Source organism: Scomber scombrus, chromosome 15 (assembly GCF_963691925.1).
Source record: "Scomber scombrus chromosome 15, fScoSco1.1, whole genome shotgun sequence".
Lineage (NCBI taxonomy): Eukaryota > Metazoa > Chordata > Actinopteri > Scombriformes > Scombridae > Scomber > Scomber scombrus.
Genome location: NC_084984.1, coordinates 4,349,140 through 4,374,383, shown reverse-complemented (window position 1 = coordinate 4,374,383; position 25,244 = coordinate 4,349,140). Strand labels below are relative to the sequence as shown.

Genomic DNA, 25,244 nt, shown 5'->3' with positions numbered 1-25,244 from the left:
TTACTATAGAAACAAGCCTAGCAGAAGTGATCTGCCCATTATGTGTTCGTCATAAATCAGCAGGTTTAAAACAGTTGTGAGATGTGAGCTGCTCTCATCTTGATTATTGTGATTGTTTTAAAGGCCAATAAGATATTTGATTGAACTTTTTAACTCTGTGACCTCTCTCTCTCTCTCTCGTGTGTGTGAGAGAGAAAGAGGTCACTCTGTCTCTCTTAAAGTAGATTGCGTGCATACATGGAGATTTTATTGGGAGAGATTAACTTCTTAATCATTTAAGACTGTAGGCTATCTATTGACAATGAATTCGGTTGATATCAGGAACCCTAAAACATTTTAAAACAGGGACATTTGCAGTTAGTTTTGACAGGGGGGGGGGGGGGGGGGGACTAGAATAGACTTTTAGTGAAAAATAATTACACCATTCCTTGTATTAACTCAGAAAACAAGACTTATCAAGAAATTGTAAAATATGCTTTTATTATTACATCGATAAAAAAAACAGCAAGACGAAGTTGAGAAAAACAATTTTTAACCTTGGAAAATGAAGAATTAGTTTTTAATTCATTTGTTCATTTATTTTGCATAATGTAATACCATAAAGCAGTGACCTCAGTATAGTACAGCAATTCAGTGTGCATATCACATTGATAGTGTAAGCTGCGTAAAGTGCCATTTTGGGGGTTAGTACAATCATGTAAACGTTTGACATTCAGTACAAGAGCAAGAGACAGAACTAGTGCATATGTTTGACAGTAAAATAAGGCTCAAGTCTACTGGAGATATCACCAGTGGACATGATGCTAACAGAATATTTGTTTTTCTATTAAATGCATAATTAAGTCTGTCATGTTAGCAACATCAGACATTTATCAAAGTTATTCCTGCATGACAGTTTTATGCTCAACATGAAAACAATTATAGATACACAACCAAAAGGTTGTTTCAAAGTAGCAAAGTGACAAAAAAACCAAAGATATTCATACTCAGACATCTTTGATTGCAAGCTGACAGAACTCCCCAGTGCAAGATTTATTTTAGAATACATATTTTAATCTTTGACATTATATGCCATTAAGTTTAAATTGACCTCTTGCATGTTCAAACTTTGCAAATCTTTATTTTTTTGTTGTTATTCCAGTTACCTTGTAATCCACATTAACTGTCATGAATGAAGTCACATTATTAGTACTGGAACTGATTAGGGTACAGCAGGAATAAAGTTACACCGGCAGGAATAAGGTCTCAGCCGTGAACCCACCTACGCCATTTTCTTCAGAGCGTTCAGGGACATGAGGATACTTGGTTTCTCCTCTATGACGCGCACAATCAAGTTGTCAATGTAGTGCTCCAGCTCTGATATCTTACTGTCCCTCTGCAGCAGCTGTTTCTCCTGTTTCAGCACTAGAGAGATGAGCTCCTCCTGAGTCAGCTGGGAGAACGGCCCCTTCACCCCAGAGCTGCTGACCTGTGAGTGCACATTAACAAACTGAGCATATCAAAACACAAAACTCCTAATGGAAGATTCAGAGGATGATACCATTCATACTGAACAAAACACAGAAATGTCACTTTAGTCAATTTATTTTGATGTGTGTGATGGTTGATTTTTAAACCGCCACAAAATGTACAGTGGGAAAAATATACCTTTGTGTTCTCCTCAACTTCAAAAGGGATTCCTTTGGATTTGTGATCCTTTTCCCCTGAGACAGACTGCTGTTCCAATGAGTTAAGGGGTTTTACAGGTAGAAGCCTGCAATTGCAAAATTACAGAAAAAAAATAAAGAAATAATAATGTTATTAAGGCTGTTTGTGAAATGCAAAGCCAACCTTGTTCGCAGTCGCTAGTCAAACTTAATGTGGCACATTGTATTAAAACTGCAAGCTTATTTATTCAAAACCACATAATTAATAATCCAAGCAAAGAAAAACAAGTGAGGATAAATCAAAGAAGACTTTTTGTGAAAGAAGATATGCAGCAAGATATTGGGAGCTAGTGGCGTGTGATGTATAACATATGAAGTGATGGATGAGTACAGTGTTCCTGTCTCTCTATTGAGAAACTGAACTCAGTCTCACCTGCGCGATGATGCATGAGGGCCTTCCTTCTTCCCACTTGCTTCCACTCCAGCACGCAGCACTGTCACAGGCTGGGACTCTTGTGGCGGACTCTCCTCGACTGTTCTGGAGTGTATGGCTTCGGGCTCTGGATCAAATGTTTGTGTTGCATTCTTATCGGGTACAGTCACATGTGTTTTATCTCTAACATGGCCTCCGTCAGTGTTCGATGTGGTGGCTGTCTTTGCAGGAGGCAAAGGTGCGTGGGCTATCTTTGACGATTTTTTTATCTGCGAGATGTCGTCTTTAGCTTGTGACACAGCTGCAGGCCAGACTACTGAACTGGTGTTACCAGAAGCCGTTTTATCATCTTGGGCTGTGAGCTCATTTTCGTCTTCATCTTCATCGTCGTCAAATGGATTTAAACCATAAACAACAGGGACTTGTTTTGCCTCCGAGACACGTCCATTAGATGTTTTTGGTTCAGAGAATGGCTTCTCTTCCACAGAGCGAGGTCTAGTCGGTGCAGGTCGTTTAGTGTGTTTGGCTGTTGTTGTTGTTGTTGTAGTTCCTTTGGTGGCACTATTAAGCGTCAAGCTCTGGTTGTTCTTTGTGTCTGTAGAAGGCCTACTCAGAGGAGCGTTCACCTGCAACGAGCGCTGAGGGAGAATACTGGCAGTTTTGACATTTTTTTCTTTGCTCAACTTGTTAATTTGTGCCAGATGTGTAGATGCATCTGGCTCCTTATTACTCTGTCTCTTGGTTTGATTTCTTCCTGGAGGCAGAGGAGCTTGTCGCTTGTCCCGCTGAGTCTTAATGACAGCTTTTTCATCAGTGGAAATGGCCGAGCTTTTAAATTGATATCTGGAAATGAGAATCAGAGTTTATGACATTAAAAGTGTTTAACCAAAAAAAAGGTCTCCTGGGGGAAGCCAACATGTTTCTAAATGATGCAAGAAAACTTCACATATAAGAGGAGCTTCACTGGCTTTGAATCATTCTCTAAAACATGTAAAATGCCCCGTGTCACAAAATTAGAGAACAAATGGGGAGAACTCTGGAGGTATTAATTAAATGACTGCACCCAAAACATTACTCGACATAAACTGACAACAGATATTTTCCTAAGATCTCTTCGAACCTCCACCTCCACTGTTTCACCCCCTGTTAACACGACACCTGGTATGAGGCAAGCTCCCAATCTCAATTGACCGAAGAAACATAACCTTTTCAACACACACACACACACACACACACACACACGTGTTGCACACTCATGCTGACTAACACACAAGTACAAACTCAGAGCTATGCAACTTTCATGACGGCGTCGGCTTTAGATTACATTTAAATGGAGAAGTCCTGTTGCTGAGGCATCACTGACTGTAAAATAGAAGATAAAGTAACAATCGAACACGCAGATAACGATTTCTGTACATGTAAATGAGCATGACTTCATATCGTTTCATCTTGCATTCAAATTTAGTTTCACTACCTCCTTTTCTGTTCCTGATCCAGTTCCCTCAAGCACTATGAAGCTAAAATGCATCTAGTTTAACCCTGCTACACTGTTCAAACTACACCAGTCCCCACAGTTTGATTGTTATTGTTCTGAAACAATGTGGTTATTTATTCAGTTTTGGGATGAAATGTTCCATGTAAGGACTCACCTTTGCTGGGTAGTGCTGCTGTTGTTTTCCGCAGGTGAGTCGGGACTCTCATCAAAGGGATTATTTGAAAGGTTTTCTTCAAATGGATTAGTAGAAGTAACTTCTGCAGGACTTTGACTCTCTATAGCTCTGTGTCCATCTTTTCTTTGATTTCCCATTAACCCCTCTTCCTCCCTCCTAATCCTCTCCTCTTCCTCAATCCTCCTCTTTTCTTGTTCCTCTCGTCTCTTCTCCTTTGCTAATCTCTCAATTTCTTCCTTTTCCTTCCTCACCCTCTCCTCTTTTCGAATCCTTTCTTCCTCCTCTTGTCTTCTCTTTTTCTCACGCTCTTCCTCTTGTCTCCTCACCCTCCCCTCTTCCTCTTGTCTCCTTTTTTCTTCCTGAGCCCTTTCCCTCCTTATCATCTCCTCTTCCTCCTTTCTAGCTTTCTCTTCTTCAATCCTTTTTCTCTCTTCTTCCTGTCTCCCCTTTTCTGCTGCTAATCTTTCCCGCTCTTCCTCTTGTCTCCTCACCCTCTCCTCCTTTTCTTTCGTCCTTCTCTCCTCCTGAGCCTTTTCCTCCTCCCTCCTAATCTGTTCCTCTTCCTCCTTTCTAGCCTTCTCTTCCTCAATCCTTTTTCTTTCCTCTTCCTCTTGTCTCCTCACCCTCTCCTCTTCCTCCTCCTTTTCTTTCCTCCTCCTCTCTTCCTGAGCCAGTTCCTCCTCCATCCTAATCCTCTCCTCTTCCTCCTCCTTTTCTTTCCTCCTCCTCTCTTCCTGAGCCAGTTCCTCTTCCATCCTAATCCTCTCCTCTTCCTCCCTGCAAATTTTTTCTTCTTCAATCCGTCTCCTTTCTTGCTCAAGTCTCCTCTTTTCTGCTGCTAATCTCTCTCGCTCTTCTTCCTCTCTCTTAACCCTCTCTTCTTCAGCCCTCTCCTCCTTTTCTTTCCTCCTCCTCTCTTCCTGAGCCCTTTCTTCTTCCGTCCTAATCCTCTCCTCTTCCTCCTTTCTAGCTTTTTCTTCTTCAATCTGTTTTCTTTCTTCTTCCTCCTGTCTCCCCTTCTCCTTTGCTAATCTTTCGAGCTCTTCTTGTCTCGTCATTCTCTCCTCTTCCTCCTCCTTTTCTTTTCTCCTCCTCTCTTCCTGAGCCCTTTCTTCCTCCATCCTAATCTTCTCTTCTTCCTCCCTGTGTATTTTTTCTTCTTCAACTCGTCTCTTTTCTTGCTCCTCAAGCCTCATCTTTTCTGCTGCTAACCTCTCACGCTTTTCTTCCTCTCTCCTAACCCTCTCCTCCTCTTCTCTCCTCCTCTCTTCCTGAGCCCTTTGTTCTTCCATCCTAATCCTCTCCTCCTTTCTAGCTTTCTCTTCCTCAATCCTTTTTTTTTCATCTTCCTCCTGTCTCCTCTTCTCTTCTGCTAATCTTTCACGCTCTTCCTCTTGTCTCCTCATTCTCTCCTCTTCTTCCTCCTTTTCTTTCCTCCTCCTTTCTTCCTGAGCCCTTTCTTCCTCCATCCTAACCCTCTCCTCTTCCTCCTTTCTAGCTTTCTCTTCCTCAATCCTTTTTCTTTCCTCTTCCTCTTGTCTCCTCATTCTCTCCTCTTCTTCCTCCTTTTCTTTCCTCCTCCTCCTCTCTTCCTGAGCCCTTTCCTCCTCCATCCTAACCCTCTCCTCTTCCTCCTTTCTAGCCATCTCTTCCTCAATCCTTTTTCTTTCCTCTTCCTCCTGTCTCCTCTTCTCTTCTGCTAATCTTTCAAGATCTTCCTCTTGTCTTCTCACCCTCTCCTCCTCCTCCTTTTCTTTTCTCCTCCTCTCTTCCTGAGCCTTTTCCTCTTCCTCCCTGCAAATTTTCTCTTCTTCAATCCGTCTCCTTTCTTGCTCCTCAAGTCTTCTCTTTTCTTCTGCTAATCTCTCACGCTCTTCTTCCTCTCTCTTAACCCTCTCCTCTTCTTTAGCTCTCACCTCCTCCCTCCTAAGTTTCTCTTTTTCAATCTGCTTTCTTTCTTCTTCCTCCTTCCTCCTCCTCTCCTCAGCTAACCTCTCCAGCTCTTGTCTCCTAACCATCTCCTCTTTCTCTTCTTTTATCCTCATTTCTTCCATATCCTTTTTCTTATTTTCTACTTCAGCTTCCTCCTCCTCTTCCTCCTCTGTCCAGGGTGAATATTGCCTCACAGCCCTGAGCGAATCAACAGAGGGGGGAGAGTTTTCAGGGACATCTTCCATGGACCCGTGACCTGAACTGGCCAGACTGAAGTTTGAGCCGATGCGAGTGGTCCGAGGCTGCGACTCTTCACGGTATACGTGACTGCCGTTGATGCACAAGTTGCTTTGCTCCCCTGAACCATGTTTCTGTTGACCAGCAGAGGTATCTTTGCTGTCTGAGCTGCCCGAGCGTTTATGTATCATGAACTTGAACTTCTTTTTACCTAGAGAGAGTAAACACACATTTAATAACAGAGGGGACAAGAACAATAGGAATCATGGTGATAGAGCAAATTAAGAAGTGTCGCTGCTGACCTTCAGAGGAGTCCACATTCAGACCAGAGGACTGGCTGCCGCTCAGCGAGGAATTCTTTCCAGGCAGAACAGACATGGATTGCGACATGTTCTTCTGCAGGTTAGACTTGGTAGAAAACAAAGACTTCATCTTAAGTTTCTTCTTTTTCTCGTCCTTGCCTGCAGCTACCTCGGCTTCCCCGTTCGCTTCGTCCTCGCTGTCTGTCAGAACCTGGGTAAAAGACGGCACCGTGGAAGACGCAGCATCCGATTCCTTTTTCTTGCCACGAACTTTGTCCTTGAACTTGCCCAGGCGAGATCGGGATTTGCCGGCAGCAGAGAGGTCGAACATGCTGGCTGTCATGTTGTTTCTCATGAACTGGATGTCCACAAGCACCTCTCCTCTGTCTTTGTCCGACTTGCCGGTCTTGTCCAGCAGCTTAAACCATCTGTTAAAAGAGACACATAATTATGAATGATGTTTTTACATGTTAATGGGTACATAATCCCTAGATGTGTTATTAACTGTGTAAATATAATTTCCAAAGTAGCTTTTTAGAGAATAACAAGGATGTCATTAACTTCTTATCTCAGTGTTGTCAACAGTATAATTTACACTTTAAGATATGATCAGTATCTAGGCTGGGGTTGTGTTATATAATTGAAATCAATATCACAATGTTAAGAACATTATCAGATATGCAAATGTTACAGTATGACAAGTGCATGCAAAATCATAATTTATTTGGAGGTTCAATGCAGTGAACTGTGGTTGACTTATGTATTATGTCAGACAAAACTTACTTAAACTCGAATTATTCATTTGGACAAGCATATTTTATAAAAAAGAATGAATTAATAGTTGTCCAGTCCTACTAAGTGCCATTCATGAAAATCAACTGTGTCTAACCCTTCACACATTTGCAACAGCAGTAGTTATATTATAAGAGCATTATTATACCTTCAAAACTATTATTCAACATAATGTAATTTTAGCTTGTACAGAGGCTCATGTACAGTGTGTTGATGTTTAGTCTTAGTCAGCATCTTCATGGAAACTCTGATCAATCCTGCAGCAAATGGAAAGTAACTCAGTAGCAATTTAAATGTTTTTGGAAAGTCTGATGATCTAAGCACAAGCAACAAACTGACCGTGAAGGAAAGTTAAAAAAAAAAAAAGAAGTTTGTGGCAACATCTAACATGGAGAATGTATGAAAGCTTGTACTATTATAATTCATGTGTCATTATTTGGCTGCTCTCAGGCTGTGCTGTTGTTATCCTACATTTTATGAATAATCCCTTTTTCTTTTCTTTTTTTTTTTTTTTTTTAAAGAGACTGATCTCTCAAATGATCAAATCCTAATAAAAACTTATGTAATACAACAGCCTGGGTTGACCCCCTAAAGGAGGGAGTTTTTCATGCAAAATTATTTTCTGCTCCTCATAAAACTTGAACCAGTCTGTTATTAACCTCATCATCACTCTTTAAATGTACTGTCTGTACTAAAGAAAAAAAAGAATGAATGCTAACAAACATTGTAGAAGGGTCACAAGTCCTTGGATGGACAATAGCAGGATGACAGTCAAGGAGCTCAACATAAACACTGGTTACAACCAAAAACAATCAACATACAAAAGTAACTTTAATTCTCTGAATAAAATGTGAAAAAGCTAGAAAACAGACACAGTAAGATGTCCCCTGAGACCACGCGGTGCCAGCTTTGCACTGCTTCTGCACCTGTGTCATGACCCAACACTAACAGAAGGGTCTCTGAATAAGCAGAACAATTTAATAGAACCACGAAAAACGAACAGTCAGCATAAAAAAATGCTTATGAGGCAGAAGTCTGAGGTCAGCTCACCACTGAACAAACAACTCCCGACTGAAATCTGGATTCCTGGGGAAATGAGTAAGGGGCTGTGTGTGTGTGTGTGTGTGTATTTCTGTGTTGTGGCTGCAGATACTCATCTTAAACTGTCTGTACTTGCAACGCAAAACAGGAAAGTAACCTACGAAATTAACATATTACAGACAACAGTGTGATTTTCTTAGTATTTTTCCCTCAGCTTGCATAACACTCCCCCCCCCTGAGATGCCACTGATATATAATATAGACCCAAATGAATATAGTGTCTTCCTCCCAGTGCAACCGAGTCAGTTATGTTGTTGATATTTCTCCTCCTCTCTTAGGAATCCCTTCAGATGAGTAGCACAAACTAATTAAAAGAGGGAAACGCCCTTTCCTGGTTTTTGCAGAATGGGTGAGATTGCTGTCACAGCTCCCAAGCCTCCTTCTGTTGATGAGTAATAGGATGTGATTTGCACATTTCAGTCTGTGACATAGTTCGTACTCAACTGTGAGACTTCTTAATGCTCTGCCTAATGAATGTCCTTGAACAACACAGTGCGAGCTAGATAATGCATTTATTTAGCATGCACATGATGACAGTGTTATGTAGCTGTTATGTTTTTCCTCTCATGTATAGTGACATATTTATATGTGGTAAACAGTTATGGAAAAGAACATGTAATCTGATTCCTCTGTGGAGTTGTGGTGCATCCTTTTAATGAGTTTCATTGTCAAAAACAGGACAGCTGTACAATTATTTCTCTCTTCTCAGTATAATACAAATAAATCACAGACAAGTATATTTAATGGCATACCGCATGTTGTAGCACAAAAGAGCTGGGCAATAAATCATTGACATTGTGCATTTCAATAGAGTCACGAGGACATGTGTCTTAACAGTTCATAAATGTATGTTTTCTACATTAATGTTGTAAACAGGTAAAGTTAGTTATTGAAAATACTGAAATTCGACCTATAATCTTAAATATACAAAAACACACATTTTTGCAATGATCCCTCAAATGTGGTTGTCAAACACTTAAAGATTAGTAATGGAGCTGTATAGTTTTTTTGTCCGTTATCCTTGTATTTGAATACTTTTTGGGGTCCTGAAGAGATACAATGATCTGTTAATGTAAGAGAATCAAAGATTAGAGGAAGAGCTCTTTCCCCCCCCCTCCTGTTTTCCTCTGTCAACCCCTCAAATTTTAGTAATGTACTTTGGGAATAAGTATAATTTTAGGATTAAGGTTAGTATAGTATTGTATTTTATAGTATGGTATTGGTATTAGTATAGCATAACATAATTAATATATAGTATAGTAGGGCATGATGATAGTTGACAACCACTTTACTACAATGAAGTAAAAAAGAGAAGTTACTATTTCAGTTTAAAACAGAAGGGAAGTTGCAAAAGTGTTTGGGCGTCATCTGGTTGGGGTAGTAAGCAGTGTGCAGGAGGAGGAATTAAAAGCAGCTTTCTCCTAACAATGCCTAGATGATGATGATGATGATGATGATGATGATGATACCCTTAAACTCACCCCCCTGCTCAGAGTAGGAAGTGTGCTGATCTGCTGTTCAGACAGAACCAGGGAAGATGCATGACTCAACATTTTATAAATGTATTTTGCCTTCTGCACACACACACACACACACTCACATCCTTCCCTGTGAAGCCTGAACTACTGATAAGACAATGCCTTGAATGGCTGAAGCCTTTCTTATCACAGAGCACAGCTGTGGGAGTAGGCGAAGAGCTGAGTGAGTAAAACAACTCAACTGTGATAATGTCCAAGGACCAAAACGGTCCAGAGCCTTATTGTATCAGTCCACAGTCATGAGTCACAGAAGCCAAAATGAAGGCCTGCAAATAGGAAAAAAGAGTGAAACTGAATAGGAATTCCTTTCCTCATGGGTGTCACATATCACTGGTTGCACCTTATGCTATATTTAACGCACAGTTCATCGAGGAAAAAAGACAACTTCAAGTGAAGCTATCTCAAATTCTCACAGTATGCTGATTAGAGACTTTCCTCACTGCAAGTACACTACACTGCTTCTATAGGTGATGATATTCTGAGATCTGATATGAAAACTTTTACTTCTAGTTTCTGTTTTTTTTTTCACTATCAGTGGTTCAAAGCAGATTGAGATCAGGAGATTTTCGAAATAGGAAAAAACGCAATTGGTCTCATCATCTGCATCCTATAATACCCGCCGATAGTGTGACAAGAAGACATCATGACATGTTCAAATAGGAAAAGCACGGGTGTAAATTATACAGGTAATGACGGCTGAAATCCATTTAGCTGCTTCAATCTCAGATGCATGCTGCTTCACTGTCACATTTTCCTGTGAACCTTGAATATAACTGAGCCATCGTTAATGAGATCAGTAACACCTGAGCTGTTTCGACAGTACAATTACAAGTTAACATGTTTGCTGTGAAAAAAAGCATAAAAGAAGTGAACATTAATTCACACTTATTTACGTGACTGCAATATATTTATGATTTTGCAGCTCAAATTCTCTTCTAAATAGATCTCCTGCAGGCTTGAAGGGGAAAGCTATTCAGGGGTAATCTGCAACATCACTGCTACGTAGATGCCTCTAAATACTACACTCTGGTCCTTTAAAACCACATAATGAACAGTGATGTTCAGTCTTCTAAATATTTATCAAGCACATCAAACAGAAGTACTAATTCAGACGTCTTAAAAATATCTACTATAATCCAGGACTGAGAGAAAATAATAATAATAATAGTGCCTTAGTTTGCAAGCAATACATGTTCAAAACCACTGTAAACAGTAGAGCTCTTGTACTGGCAGCTTGTGGATAGTGTAACACTGTTTATCTATCAAAGTCAGTGCAGCCGCAGTGGTCTTGCTTAGAAAAACTGACCTTGCTCCGACTGTCGCTGTTACCATCACTGTTTGTTTTACATTGATAAAACAGACAGGAATGCGAGGCTAGAGCCGGATTTGAAACCTCAGAGGCAAGGTGCATTAACCAAGCTCACAGAGAACTACAGGCAGGTCAACAGAAAACAAGCACAGTATTTACTCAACACCGGCTAAAGCATGTTTGCTGATTTTATCCCAAACAAAAAAAAAAGAAAGTCTTTTCAGAAATCCTCATAAAACTCCAAGCATGTATCCCAATCGCTGCAGCTTTGTTCAAGGGAAACATGCTGTATCTGATTTTGTGTGCACAGACACACACACACACACACACACACACACGACAAAACCCTAAACCATGCATGATCCAACATTCAACATGCATCCAGTTGAATGTCATCTTATCATGCTGGTATGTCAGTTTTTTGTTTTTTCAGATCACAAGAGTGAGTAGGACATTATCTTTTTTGTGTTGACTGCTTGCTTTGTTTTATAACAAGGTTTTTCCACAATATGAACAGGCAGCAAATCTATACTGTTTAACATTAGCAGTGATGAACCACATCAAATCTAATATTAATATGGATTATATTTCATGGCAAGCAACTACAAACAGACTCTAACAACCCTTGAGAAGGTGGGACAGAAAGGAACAGTGTGTGTGTGTGTGTGTGTGTGTGTGTGTGTGTGTGTGTGTGTGTGTGTGTGTGTGTGTGTGTGTGTGTGTGTGTGTGTGTGTGTGGACAAACAGGCTGGTATGCAGTCTGCGTTTGTATAATACCGGTCACACGGCAGGAGACTTAAGATGCTCAGAAACAGCTTAGTACAACAAAACATTTTCCATTCTTACTAAGACACAAGTCTAACTGTCACAGGACTGAGGAGTCTTGCATTTTAAATGTTAAAAAGTCTAACTTGACTTTGAATATTAAATCTTTTATTTGACCAAGAGAAATTGCATATTTTCTAATTAATGGAGCAAGTATAATCATGTACAGCAGTACCAGCAAGGCCTGTAAAACCTGATCACTGCCATTATTACCAACTACTCAGGAGAGATGGGTGTGAAGATATTTCTCCAAAAGTGACTTAAGTAGATATGTGTGTGTGTGTGTGTGTGTGTGTGTGTGTGTGTGTGTGTGTGTGTGTGTGTGTGAGTGTGTGAGTGTGTGTGTGTGTGTGTGTGTGTGTGTGTGTGTGTGTGTGTGTGTGTGTGTGTGTGAAGGAAAAAAAAAAGTGCAAATATCACCAGGGGAAAATCAATTCCAAAATTCCAGTTTAAAAAGGAAAATATTTTCATATGGAAATTTCAATCAACTGCTTTCACTTTGTAGTTATTAGGGATTTAATGGGAATTATGGAGTTATATCTTGCAAGGCCACAAAGCCGCTGACAGAACCAGAACCAGAAGTTGTTTCCCTGTGGTGCAGATGGAAATCAAAGCCCCTCAGTTACTCTTAGTCACACTCTTGTAGGTTTTTTGTTATGTAGTGTTTGATGTAGAGGAGCCGAGATAAAGTGATCAGTTATCCAAATTGGTTGCCTTTACAGCAGAGCCAATACTGTATTAATTCCTTTACAGTTAAATATTTATTTTGCCTTTAAGATCAGCATTTCCTCTGAGAGTTCAGAGGGTCACGTGCAGAGCAAGACTCAGGAAAAAAGCCAACATGGGGACCTTGTCTGATTGTTATATTTATTTTCTTTTAGCCATTTAAACTAGGGCTGCAACTAACTAATGTTGATAATCAACTAAACTGAGATTTTCTCAGTTAATCAATTAATTGTTGACAAAATGGAATAAAAAGAGTGAAAATGCCAGTTCTAATTTTCCCAGAGTCAGAAGTGACATTTTCAGAGGTCCTGTTTTGTCTGATCAACAAGGTTGGACTCAGATACTTTGCTTGTCATATGGTTTATAGTTAATTTGACTAATTGCACATTTGTTAAGGAACTTGAATCACCAAAGTAAGGCATTTACCAATTTCATAATCCATAATAAAGTAAATTAAAATGACCACAACAAGAGCCCAACACAAACTGTTGCCCAGGGCCAATCAAATGACACCATATAAAGATATTCACATGAATGAAAAATAAAAACATCAATAGTCACATTTTAAAAAGGTGAAACCAGCTAATTATGAGGCATTTGTTTGCATTATGGTTGCCAATTACTTTCTGTAGATCAACTAATCGATTGATATATTAATCGTTGCAGCTCTAATTACTTCCCTGATGTTCCCTTTGAAGAGGTTTAGTACATACTCAAGAATCTGCACACCTTTGGTCTATATCTGTGTGCACTTACTCGGTCTTGTTGCGGGTTTTGTCCTCACTGAGCTGAAGCAGGTTTATGACAGCCTGTCCCAGCAGCTTGTCTGGACCCACCAGAGCTCGGTGCAGGACGTGGACGTGCAGGGTGCTGCGCTCCCCTCCGCCGGGTGGCAGGTCGAAGGTGGCCTCCTCCTTCCACACCGGAGCCACGCTCTTCTCCACCACCGAGGTCTGGTACTTTTCCTTGGCCACTTGCATGACCGCGTACGCATCGTTAGTGCCGCTTTTCCCCTTTATCCTGAGGCCTCTGGCTTGGAGTACCGTTACCTGGACGCTTGTGGGACACCACTGCTGATCCGCCAAGGACATGCTGACACTTGTTGCTGGATTAACACCGTAAAGAAATGATAAACAAACACGGGACGGCGGCGGCGTCTATCATCGGCTCACTGAAACCGGACAGGAGCGAGAAAAAAAGTTTCCCCGTGAGCTTCAGCTGGACTTGAGGAAACAGCTGATTGGGCGTGGTTACACCGAGACCCGGGTTAAGAAGACAATGCGCTGTCCCAGATTAACAGGTTACATGACAACGAACCTGACACGCTGTCTGGCTCATTCACAACACTAACAATCACTTACTGCAAATCGACCACACCTGGTGCCTGTTGACACCTGTCAAAGTACGTCAGCATCATACACGTCAACTCAATAAAACAGATTGATTGATTGAGTTGGATCCTTTTTCATATTCCTAATTTCTTGGTTGTTTTTGAGCATCTTTTTATTCAAATTTAAAAGAAAACAGTCCTGATATTCGACCCACTCTTACCTCTAAAATAAATGTAAATAGCTTCATACAGTAAAGTGAGGATCACTTGGAGACATGACAGACCTGTGAGGGTTCATATAGGTTTGGATTCCGTTTCACATGCAGCTCCAGTCTGAATCTTAACCAGGCAGCAGTGCCAGTGTCTGTACGGATTTGATCCCACCTGCAGCTCAGGTGGACTGAAGGCTCTAAAATACCATGAATGTGTTTGTCTGGTTGTCTGTGTTTGTGCATTAATAGACTGGCGACCTTTCCAGAGTTGATTCGCTACTGTGTACATGAATCCCTGCTGGGATAGGCCCTAACAATCCTTCTATAAGCCTCAAGAGGAATAGGTGGATATGGGGACTGAATGCATTTTAGAGTGCTGCCTAAATCACACAACATACGCAGGGCAGTTTATGTTTAAACACTGACTCCAACTGTTTGAGAAAGGTAATGTAGTTTATATCACAAAAAATGAAGGTTTAAATTGTGTGTCAGGGCGGAAAGTGTTTGATCTCACTTTCTCTGCTTCCTGGTGCCATTCAGCATTTAAAGGTGAAGACACATATAGTGCCTTGAGCCAATTAGTAAATTGATGCACTTACTGTAGTTTCAGCAATGCCAAAGTGTCTGACTGTGATGTAACGTCTGTAGTACGAGGCACTTAAAATAGTAAGGGTTAGCATCTCAATTGTAAAGAGTCATTTTGGTCAACAGGCATTTTCAAATGAGAATATTTTAATCAGATATTCGGGTCAATGACGTATAAGGATTTTCAACAACTCAATTGTAGAATAATAAAAACAAGCATATCTAATGCAGTAGTTCAAACATTCAGAATGTTGTGTACCTGAAGATTCATATTATACATTTGAAATTAAGTGATTTTAGTGGGTTTTTTGGCACTGGCCTTAAAAAAAGTCATGTGGTGCGACCATGATTCATCTTGAAATAAATTAATTTACTTAACACGCTTCACATCTTTTTTTTTTTACAAGTTTTTAGGAATATAAAGTGTTTGGAAACAAAGTATTTGCATTTTTTTTTTTTTACATTTTTGTAAACGATGATCTTTTATTTATATAAAGATATTTCAAGATGAATCATGGTCGCACCACATGACTTTTTTTCAGGCCAGTGCCAATTAATCTTGATAAACCCACTAAAATCACTTAATTTCACATTTATAATATGAATTTTCAGGTAAACAACATTCTGAATGTTTGAACTACTGCATTAGATATGCTTGTTTTTATTATTCTACAATTGAGTTGTTGAAAATCCTTATACGTCATTGACCCATTCATCAAACTGGGGCAGTTTAAGCTTTTGGTCCATGAACAATAAACATAATAAAAAGATAATGGACCTGTTTGTATGTCTCTTACTGCTCTGTTTGACCTTTTGGTTTTATGTAAATATTTTCATAATTTCACACAACATACAATGATAGTTAAACACAAATATTAATAAAACATAACAGAAAATATTATTTGGCTGCCTGGTAAAACATGGTGTATGGAACTTCACAGAGACACTAATAAATGCCACTATTTAAGATATATACGTTTTTGCTTATAAATTGTCAAACATTCACTGTGTCCTCATTTCCCTTTGCTTGAATCTTGGCAACTTTTGTCCTGGTCTGGATTTTCATCTTCTAAAATGTTGTCGTCACTTTGTCCTCCTGGTCCTCCTGGTTCTCTTGGTTCTCTTGGTCCTCCTGGTTCTCTTGGTCCTCCTGGTCCTCCTGGTTCTCTTTGTCCTCCTGGTTTTCATGGTCCTTCTGGTTCTCTTTGTCCTCCTGGTTCTTTTTGTCCTCCTGGTTTTCTTGGTCCTCCTGGTCCTCCTGGTTCTCTTGGTCCTCCTGGTTCTCTGTATCCTCCTGGTTCTCTTGGTCCTCCTGGTTCTCTTTGTCCTCCTGGTTCTCTTGGTCCTCCTGGTTCTCTCGGTCCTCTTGGTTCTCTGTATCCTCCTGGTTCTCTTTGTCCTCCTGGTTCTCTTGGTCCTCCTGGTTCTCTTTGTCCTCCTGGTCCTCCTGGTCCTCCTGGTCCTCCTGGTTCTCTTGGTCCTCCTGGTTCTCTTTGTCCTCCTGGTTCTCTTGGTCCTCCTGGTTCTCTTTGTCCTCCTGGTTCTCTTGGTCCTCCTGGTTCTCATGGTCCTCCTGGTCCTCCTGGTTCTCTTGGTCCTCCTGGTCCTCCTGGTTCTCTTTGTTCTCTTGGTCCTCCTGGTTCTTTTGGTCCTCCTGGTCCTCCTGGTTCTCTTGGTCCTCCTGGTCCTGGTCACCTACAAGAACTTTGCTGTAAAGCTTTTGCTGCTCTTCTTTGAAAGCGTCTTTCACCTTTGCTCGTTTCAGCCCTCCATCCCTGAAGGTAAGAAAGGAAAAGAGTATCACACACCAACTCAACATGGTGCCATTAGTTATGAAGCTTAGCGAAAGTTCAGTCAGAAGACTCTAAAACATACAGGCATAACTGGTAACTTCTGCCACCTTCAAGCATGCTCATCTATTACCTAGATTTCTATGTCTAGGGCGTTATCTCAATTGTTGCCAGTCACCTGCCAATCTCAGCAACCAATAGCAAATCGCCACACTTCAGCCTTTAGCCTATCATCCTGTAGCGGTCAGTTTAAATGTGCCTCTCTCCCTTTGCTTCAGTCCTGTCATACAGCTGTTCCTGCGCCCCACCACCTCCCCATCTCCGCCATTCTCTACAGGATCTGCAGTCTATTCCCATCTGCCATCTTCTCTTCAGTCTCATTAGCAATCACCATCACCAGTGTCTGGACTTCATGGGGGATCTACATATATATGCAGCCGTTCAGAGATGATTGCTCATGGAGTTCAAGCGCCAAAGACTTTGTCATTACTAAGATTTTGTTCATTACATATTTACAATAAATATCTTTCTATTTACTTGTCTCTCCTGATTTAAATCTCCTCAACAAAAGCTGAAGGAAATAACCAGGATTACCCCTGTGAATTAGCTTTATAATATGTGTAATACTGCACAATTTCTGTCAGAGTTGAAGTGAATAACATTATAGTTTCTAAGTCTGCACGTACAGTTTATGCCAGTGGCAACCTGTCTAACAACCATAGATGCACACCATTTTATTCATGTATATTATTTTAATTAATTATACGACTATGACTTACCAAATGAGATCCACCAATCCTCCTTGAGCAGCAATGGCTGCTTTCACTCTGTTGGCAAACCGCACTGCATCCTCCCCTTCCTGTAAGAGGACAATAAAAAATAATATTTTAAAGAAATAGGGGAAATGTTCTCCAATATAACCAGATTTCTAAGTCTGACAATACACTAAATATTTTGTAGGGTTTCACCTTTCTGTTCATAGGTGGCAGATACCAAACGCTGCAGACGATGGCCCAGCTGCTCATCATCCTCAGCAGATAGTTGACCATACCAAACTTACTGCTGTTCCAGAAAGCATCCCCAAAGCGAGGATCATACTGAAACATGGAAATAAGATCATATTAAACACAGGTAAGAGTAACATGAGCAAAAAAAACGAGGAAAAAGTCTAAAGTTCGAACCTTAATGGCAACTGGATAGACGGTACAGTCAATTTCAAAGCTGCCTTTTTTGAACATCATCACTGATGTGTTGTTGATGCAAGTTCCTGTAGATGACACAGTGAACCTCTTACAGTAGCAACACTAAACAACAACCTTTAACATTCATGTGTTTTAAAGTATTATGTCATCATACACACCCTCAGGGAATATAAGGATAGGCTGTTTGGTTTTGTCAGCAACATGATCGCCAAGTCTGAAAACAGAAGAGATTTTAAAGAGTTAATTCCCATTGCTGTGCAAATTAAAGCTGCTTCTATTATTTCAACAATCGGATCTGAATCATTATACACTCTACACTCATACTATACATTTTATGTTGCAATATCACTACTGTGCTCATAAATTACATGAAATTTGGTATAGACTGTACTACCCCTTATAAAAACCCATTTAAACCCATTTGCACGTTTTTATATTAGACACATGCTCTCTGTCAAGTTCATTGTTTGATGGTAGCTATATTATTTATCCTAGTGGACCACAAATTGATTATTTGCACATTTGATATTGTTGTGACATTTAAGTATTTTTAAAAAGAGAAAAAAAATAATCTGTCAAAAACGCAGAAAGATAGAGAGCATTTTTAAGCACGTTTTGCTTGCTTTTGTTCTTCTGTGACTGGTGTATTATTTATTGAGAGGCCTTTGCCACCATGCAAACACATTAGGTTGTTTCTATGCAAAAAATACTGTACACTATATATGTATTGTATGGTACACGTGATATGTCATGATATGTATAAAATGTGTAACAACAAAATATGTCAATCAAAATTAACTTCTATATTTTTTCCTGGAATCACAGCAGGAAACAAACAGGAGGGAAAGGCAGGACCTATTTGATACATATGATAAGATACATTGAAATAATCCCTTTACTGTACTTTAGTGTCCTCTGTAAAGCTCACTGGTTACCATCAGCACATGAATATGCTCCATGGGTTATTGGTTGCTTAGCAGTGGTACTGACCATAATAGAATAGAGACTATGATGCAGTGTTACCTCTTGGCCACTAGGTGTCTGTCTTTGACTTCTGATCTTTCAAACCAGATGTGCGCAGAGGATTTACCCATGGCTCTTTGGACCACTCCCATCAACCCTCCGTGCACCTGGCCGACCTGAGACACAAATTCAACTGAAGTGAATAAGGATTAAAAAAAGCATCTTTGCAGACTGCAATACAAAAAATGACAGCAAATTCATTTTTCCTGATCATTCATTCTTGTGAAAATGGAACACACACACTCACAGAAACATATACAGATAAAATGTTGTACCATAGAGTAGTAGCCATCATTTGCCAAGATGATGACGTCAATGGGCGTTGTATGATTGGCCACACAGATACCGCCATTCTTTGGTTTGTTCTCTCTGCAATTAAACACTGTTTGTTTCAGACAGACACACAACTTGCTATCAGGCTATCAGACATTTACAAAAAAGCTGTAAACTTGTGAATATTACATATAATTGTGATAATTATAATGTATCACTTAAATGAAAACTGATTTCTCCCGTCTCTTAGGATGCTGATGTTTGCATGTTGGATGTTGATGAATATTAGATATTATGTACCTGTTATGATAGGTGATGATTGCTGTGAGAGATCTGACACAGATGCGGTAACACATCAGATGAATCTTCTCACTCAGGTAGGACCTTAACCTGAGGACAAACAGCACGATGCCACAAACATTACTCCAGTCCCCTAAGGGCTGACACACACTCTTAGGTCAATCAAACAACCACTTCGTTTTTTAACCTTTGTGTCGTCCTCCCGGGTCAAATTGACCCTGTCTGTTTTAACTGTTCCTTCTTTCTTTCTTTCTTTCTTTCTTTCTTTCTTTCTTTCTTTCTTTCTTTCTTTCTTTCTTTCCTTCCTTCCTTCCTTCCTTCCTTCCTTCCTTCCTTTCTTCCTTCCTTCCGTCTGTCCTTCCTCCCTCCTTCTCTCTTTCTTTCTTCCCTTCGTTCTTTCCTCCCCCCTACCTTCCTCCCTTCCTTCTTTCCTTCCTTCTTCCCTTCCTCTTTTCCTTTCTCCCTCCCCCCCTCCTTCCTTCTTTCCTCTGTCCTTCCTTCTTCCCTTCCTTCTTTCCTTCCTTCGTCCCTTCCTCTTTTCCTTCCTCCCTCCCTCCCTCCTACCTTCCTTCTTTCCTTGTTTCCTCTGTCCTTCCTCCCTTCCTTCTTTCCTTTCCTCCTTTCCTACCTTCCTCCCTCCCTTCTTTCCTTTCCTCCTTTTCTACCTCCCTCCCTTCCTTCCTTCTTCCTCCCTTCCTTCCTTGACTCGAGGACAACAGGAGGGTTAAAGCAGCAGAACATTGTCCAGAAAAAATGTAAACCTGATTGTCTAATATATGAGTGATGCACTCTACATATAGTTAAAATAAAGTCCTCCTTTAACCCTTATTATGGACTTTATTTCACATACATGCTTGAACTGTTTTGGGAATTGGGGGAAACTTACTCTCTATTTGGTAAAAAGCACACCAAAGTACTCAGCACTAGGAGCAGACTAATGCCAGTGACTGCGAGAGTAACCCTGCAAAAAACAGAACACATAGTAAGACTGAACCAGTAGTTCACCCTTTTATAGCTTTTGTATGATGAGATGAATCTTAATGTAGATGCTGAACACAGCTCTGACCTCAGGGGCAGCAGGACGCCATACCGGATGAGGATTCCCAAACCCCACAGGACAGTGACTCTCAGACTTATATGACGGAAGTTGTAGTTGCTTCGAGTCAACAAGTTCCAGCTCTCCAGCTCCTGGGCCGAAAAGCGCTTGGTCACCTCATCATCCATGATGCTCTCCACGCCCCTTCGGTAGAAATAAAAGATGTCAGCCATTTCGAACTCCGGCTCAGACCGCAGACAGCTGGCAGAGCCCCGAAGCTCCTGGATCTCCTGCTGCAAAGATGATGCAGGTTCTTTGGCTATGATACCTACAGGGGAGAGCAAAGAGGAAAAAAGATAAATGGTAAAAACTGATCAACATGTAAATGTTCATGACTGAGAAATATTAAAAGTTAAATTGTACAGTAATCATTTACCACTGCTATTTGGTTTATAGAGATGTTGATTTTTTTCCTTTGCTCCCATCTCCATTCGTAAGGTTGCCCACTAATTTGGGATAATAAAAAAAACATTACAATGGATTAAGCAGAACAATTTAGTATTACATTTCCTTTGTAAGAGTAATCACTCAAGCCTTAAATTGATATACTACAACTGACCAGCAGCTATTGAGTTGGATAAGCAGTAAATAGGACTACAGTCCATCAAAATGTATCAATGGTTAGAGATTCAAAGAGAATATGGCCAGAACACACTGTGATATGATCAATGTGATGAAATTAACTCTGTGGCAGAGAAGGTTGGAAGAACACATTTTCCAGAGCTTGCATCTGAGAAAACAATGAACAGAAATCACAGAAAAAACTCTATTATTGTTCAGTTTCAGCTGTGAACACTTTCTCAAGCATAAATCACAACTTTAGGTCACAACAGTGATAAATAAGGCCTCTGTGCCACCATGACCTGGAAAAAGATCATTTTGAGAACCATCAACTGATATGTTCTCCACAGAAAACACCAATTTGTGTTTCAGATCAATTCATGGAATCAATCGGTTTACAACTATAAATAATACACACATGTTCCTAGACCAGCAAGCACTCCTCAAACTACTGCATGAAACCAAGATGATAGACACTGCCATGGGCTTGCCAGCTCTGCAAAATGCTGAGTCTGTTTCTGGCAGAGGTCATTGAACCAGTCCCCAGTGGATGGTGGCGTTCTGTTCCCACCTAAATCCCTACAGGAGGTACCCACAGCTAAATTAAGATGATATAACTATGTGGATGGGACACACCAAGTAGCAGTGCAACACACTGTATATCAGTAGAAGATGGCCGTGATGCTGCATTATTACAGATACAATTTAACCACACCTGAAGGCAGTGGAGCAGCAGCACCATATTGGCTAAGAGAAAAACAAAAAAGGATCTTCGGAAGATATATCAAATTTGACAGCAAGGCCAACCTTAGCATTCACACAGGTACACAGGAACCTTCAAAATGCAGATTTATGATTCATCAAGATATCCTGCAGCTCCTCCCAACCTCTTAACAGAAGCGAAGATAAATATAGTCCTCTTGACCAGAAAATTGACCAGCTACAGCAGCTCAAACAGGGCTTTTTCTAGATCCTTGAAAACAAACTCCAAAAAGCAGGGTGGGACAACTGGCTTACAACAGCTGCATACAATTGTCCTAGAACTCTTAAAATTTGGAAACCATTTTGCAAACACCCTGAAATAATCTCCACATCTCTATATTAGTCCAACTTTAATCATGACCACCATTATCCGGAGTGTAGAGGGGAGTTTTGAGGTATTTTCTTTAGAGTTTTGAATCTAAAAACTCCAACTACCAATGCCAGTAGATGGACTGAGCATGAGCTCCCAGGAGTGTCTATATCGCCTCAGATGGTAGTCCCATCGCTAAGAGCTTGTTCCTCCCAAGGGGGGCTGTCCCAAAGCCTGTGTCTCTGAGGAAAGAGATACAGCAATATGTCCTGTGCTTCTAACAGTCCCTCTGAGCTGGGAGTTCCCTGAGGTCCAATTCAGCAAGGATGACATTTCTGAAAACCAGGGCATGTGTGGTCAACCTCTTCTGTCTATACACTATGCATGCAGAAAGAATAGTGGGAACATGTACAGAACATGAGTCCATTGATGGCATCTACTCCAAGAAGATAGGAGTTATTGCATGAAGGGAGGGTCTGTCTTGACCTGCCTGTGAGCAATCTTATAGACACTAAGGAGCCTAGTTCAATCAAAGCAGCATGTTTTGGGGAGCGCAGGTGGTCGAGTGGTTAGAGCGCATGCCACGTACGCAGCCGACCCTGGTTCGAATCCTGGCGTGAGGTCCTTTGCTGCATGTCACACCCCCCCCTCTCTCTCTCTCCCATGTCTACTGCTAAAATAAAGGTGTCTATGCCAAAAAAACAGCATGTTTTGGGAGGTAATACTCAATCACAGGACTATAGGGCCTCTACTGTGTCCGGGGAGGCATCTGTTGCTACCACTGATGTGATGCACTGTGGGGTCCCAGTAGTAATGTTGCTCTGCTCTCCATCTGGCAGGCAGCTAATCATAAGTGAACATTTTAACACCATCATGATGTCAACATTTATTCTATATTTAACAAGCAATTTTATTAGCAATTTTGCAGTAAGTTATTTGTTCCAAAATGTTATAGAATAAATAATCAAAACAACTTTTGAGTTCAACTCTTGGTACAATAACGTCCTCATTTAAAACACTTTTCTTTTGTTCCCCTTCAGATAATATTGTGGATTACATAGCTCACCTCAAAGATCCAGAGAAGTGTCATCATGTAGAGTCTGCGGATCCCAAAAGAGACGCCAACTACAGCTGGCACAATTATGAAGATAAACACAAGCGTCAGCCACACAGTGATGAAGATGCCAAGACACCTGCACAGCAGGTTGTCAACCGGGAACATAAACCAAGCCATGCTAGCAGCAGAAGAGACACAGGGAGCAGCGTGACAGCACACACTCAGCGCTGAAACCCTTCAGATTTAGGTCAAGTCTTCTGGTTCGTTTGAAGCGTCAGTGTCTGAAGCCGTCGCTGAAATGTACATCAAGGGGACTCATTGTCTGTGTCTGACAAAGAAAGCACAAAATATCAAGATCAGTCATAAAAGGTACAAAATTCAAAATCCCAGGAGTTACCTTTCATATCAGGAAACCTGTCCTACATTGTGATTGACTTAAAATTTAAAAAACCTTTTGAGCAACTCACATTTCTGCACATTTTCTAAATGTTATTATTGGTTGGGTGACATGAGGGTTGATGATAACTTTTAGTATCCTGGGCTGATCTGAGAGGTAGTTACCCTGAAACTCTTCCCCATATGTGATTAAACAGGTGTTTAAAATGACTTTTTTTGACAGCATACAAAATACTTATTCTAACTTTACAACAACGAACCAATAGCTGCAGCTCATAGTTTTAAACTGGAAGCCATTGCTTTGCTGTTGAAAAGGTATCACGCTAAGCTGGTGAATGCATTGAGAAAATCATGAAGAATTAATTTGTGAGCTATCCTCAGCTTCACACAATACAGTTTATAAGTTAGCTGCATATTGTATGTGTGGTTAATAATATGAAATATTGTGAGCATGTTTACAATATAATATAATATAATATAATATAATATAATATAATATAATATAATATAATATAATATAATATAATATAATATAATATAATTGTAATGAATGAGTGGAAGTAACCATAATAAACACAAAAATAAAGACTTACAATATCATTGATTACATTACATTATTGAATACAGTATTTTATATATCTACATCTTAAAACATGTCAGGAGGAGATCTTAAGGCATTCAACTGTCCGTAGCCTACTTGTATTGTCCATGAATTAAAGGTGCAATGCAAGTAAAAACTATTTTAAAACTAGCCTATATTTGAGCTGGTAAGGGACAAAAATGTTCAATAATGTTAATTATGGAGTAATTATCCCTTCCTGTCACCATTAAAATAATGTGTGTAACTAATCATGACTGGTTAGTTTATGTACGGGATATTTACGTGGATTTACAGCAGACTAGATAGATAGATAGATAGATAGATAGATAGATAGATAGATAGATAGATAGATAGATAGATAGATAGATAGATAGATAGATAGGTAGATAGATAGATAGATAGATAGATAGATAGATAGATAGATAGATAGATAGATAGATAGGTAGATTGATAGATAGATAGATAGATAGATAGATAGATAGATAGATAGATAGATAGATAGATAGATAGATAGATAGATAGATAGATGTAAACTTTATTGATCCCCTTGGGGAAATTTAGGGTCAAGCAGCTTAATACACAAAGACATCAAAGAACAATATACTAAAACATTAAATACTAAATACTAAATACTAAATACTAAATAAGAAGAAAAACTAAATACTAAATACTAAATACTAAATACTAGATACTAAAAACTAAACTACTAAAATAAGAACAACAAGGTCTGAGGATGAGGCTGTGTGATAAAGTGCAGAAATAAAATAAAATAAAAGTAAAAATAAAAATACACCTTAAAAATGCGTGTAAAGTATTGATATCAAGGACGTTTTTATAGGTTTGGCTGATAACATGCTAGCGTGGGAAGTCTGTGATGAGTTAAAATTGGGTCTTACCTTCCTCCGGATTTGGTTAGTTTAGCGGAGGATTGAGATGACATGCGGTCAGGTTGTTCAGTGTGAAGTACCTGAGTCTCTGACACCGTGCTGGAGTTCAGCAGCATGTTGTGTAGACTCTTCATGGCAACAGGTGGCCAATAAGGTCTGCTGTTACTGCACTGTGGGCTGGACATAGACAGTAAATCTGATTACAGGGCAGAGGTGAAGTCCATCTGTTCAAGCTTTGTCCAAACGGAATTGACGATACAGGAAGAAGTACAATATGTGGTAATATTTTTATATGGAATTAGGCTATAGTGTCCATCGATATCAAAATATAAGCCTATATAGTGCCCA

The 25,244-nt window shown here is 40.0% G+C and overlaps 4 protein-coding genes across 5 annotated transcripts in view; all 4 read right to left on the bottom strand.

Moving 5' to 3' along the window:
* LOC133994824 (bone morphogenetic protein 1-like) overlaps positions 1-1,233 on the bottom strand; it is a 106,798-nt gene extending 105,565 nt beyond the window's left edge. The window contains exon 1 of the mRNA XM_062434006.1: positions 1,211-1,233. The gene's annotated coding sequence lies outside the window, so the exon portion shown is untranslated. The remainder of the gene's footprint in view (positions 1-1,210) is intronic.
* LOC133995693 (BUD13 homolog) lies at positions 494-3,886 on the bottom strand. The gene is made up of 4 exons (XM_062435165.1): positions 3,729-3,886; positions 2,080-2,922; positions 1,648-1,753; positions 494-1,468 (listed from the first exon to the last, which is right to left on the bottom strand). The coding sequence occupies exons 1-4, from the start codon at positions 3,884-3,886 to the stop codon at positions 1,262-1,264; spliced, it is 1,314 nt and encodes a 437-aa protein (XP_062291149.1). The 3' UTR covers positions 494-1,261.
* On the bottom strand, positions 3,755-13,776 carry rab11fip1b (RAB11 family interacting protein 1 (class I) b). Of its 2 annotated transcripts, none has more exons than XM_062434008.1 (4): positions 13,268-13,776; positions 6,221-6,648; positions 4,076-6,129; positions 3,755-3,966 (listed from the first exon to the last, which is right to left on the bottom strand). In XM_062434008.1, exons 1-4 carry the CDS (start codon positions 13,600-13,602, stop codon positions 3,886-3,888), a joined length of 2,898 nt encoding a protein of 965 aa, XP_062289992.1. In that variant the 5' UTR covers positions 13,603-13,776; the 3' UTR covers positions 3,755-3,885. The 2 variants fall into 2 exon arrangements, with proteins under 2 accessions (XP_062289992.1, XP_062289993.1); XM_062434009.1 differs by lacking the exon at positions 3,755-3,966 and having other exon boundaries at positions 4,463-4,746; positions 5,225-6,129; positions 13,268-13,765.
* A 1,931-nt stretch (positions 13,777-15,707) lies between these two features.
* On the bottom strand, positions 15,708-23,189 carry gpat4 (glycerol-3-phosphate acyltransferase 4). The gene is made up of 12 exons (XM_062435164.1): positions 23,022-23,189; positions 20,699-20,768; positions 20,293-20,590; positions 20,113-20,187; positions 19,227-19,316; positions 18,929-19,022; positions 18,654-18,769; positions 17,789-17,844; positions 17,610-17,695; positions 17,397-17,525; positions 17,208-17,287; positions 15,708-16,413 (listed from the first exon to the last, which is right to left on the bottom strand). The coding sequence occupies exons 1-12, from the start codon at positions 23,187-23,189 to the stop codon at positions 15,708-15,710; spliced, it is 1,968 nt and encodes a 655-aa protein (XP_062291148.1).
* Between the last annotated feature and the right edge of the window lie 2,055 nt (positions 23,190-25,244).

Bases quoted from the DNA above. Each gene is read 5' to 3' on its own strand.
- LOC133995693 (XM_062435165.1), bottom strand. From the start codon at position 3,886: ATGGGAAATCAAAGAAAAGATGGACACAGAGCTATAGAGAGTCAAAGT. The intron at 2,923-3,728 runs GTGAGTCCTTAC...TCTCATTTCCAG, and splicing joins AGCAGCACTACCCAGCAAAG to ATATCAATTTAAAAGCTCGG. The intron at 1,469-1,647 runs GTATATTTTTCC...GTGCACTCACAG, and splicing joins AAGTTGAGGAGAACACAAAG to GTCAGCAGCTCTGGGGTGAA.
- gpat4 (XM_062435164.1), bottom strand. From the start codon at position 23,189: ATGGCTTGGTTTATGTTCCCGGTTGACAACCTGCTGTGCAGGTGTCTT. The intron at 20,188-20,292 runs GTCAGAGCTGTG...TGTTTTTTGCAG, and splicing joins GGCGTCCTGCTGCCCCTGAG to GGTTACTCTCGCAGTCACTG. The intron at 17,845-18,653 runs GTAACACTGCAT...TTCTGTTTTCAG, and splicing joins AGACACCTAGTGGCCAAGAG to ACTTGGCGATCATGTTGCTG.
- rab11fip1b (XM_062434008.1), bottom strand. From the start codon at position 13,602: ATGTCCTTGGCGGATCAGCAGTGGTGTCCCACAAGCGTCCAGGTAACG. The intron at 6,649-13,267 runs GTAAGTGCACAC...CTCTTTTAACAG, and splicing joins AAAACCCGCAACAAGACCGA to ATGGTTTAAGCTGCTGGACA. The intron at 3,967-4,075 runs GTGAGGAGACAA...TTGAGAGATTAG, and splicing joins GACAAGAGGAAGAGGGGAGG to CAAAGGAGAAGAGACGAGAG.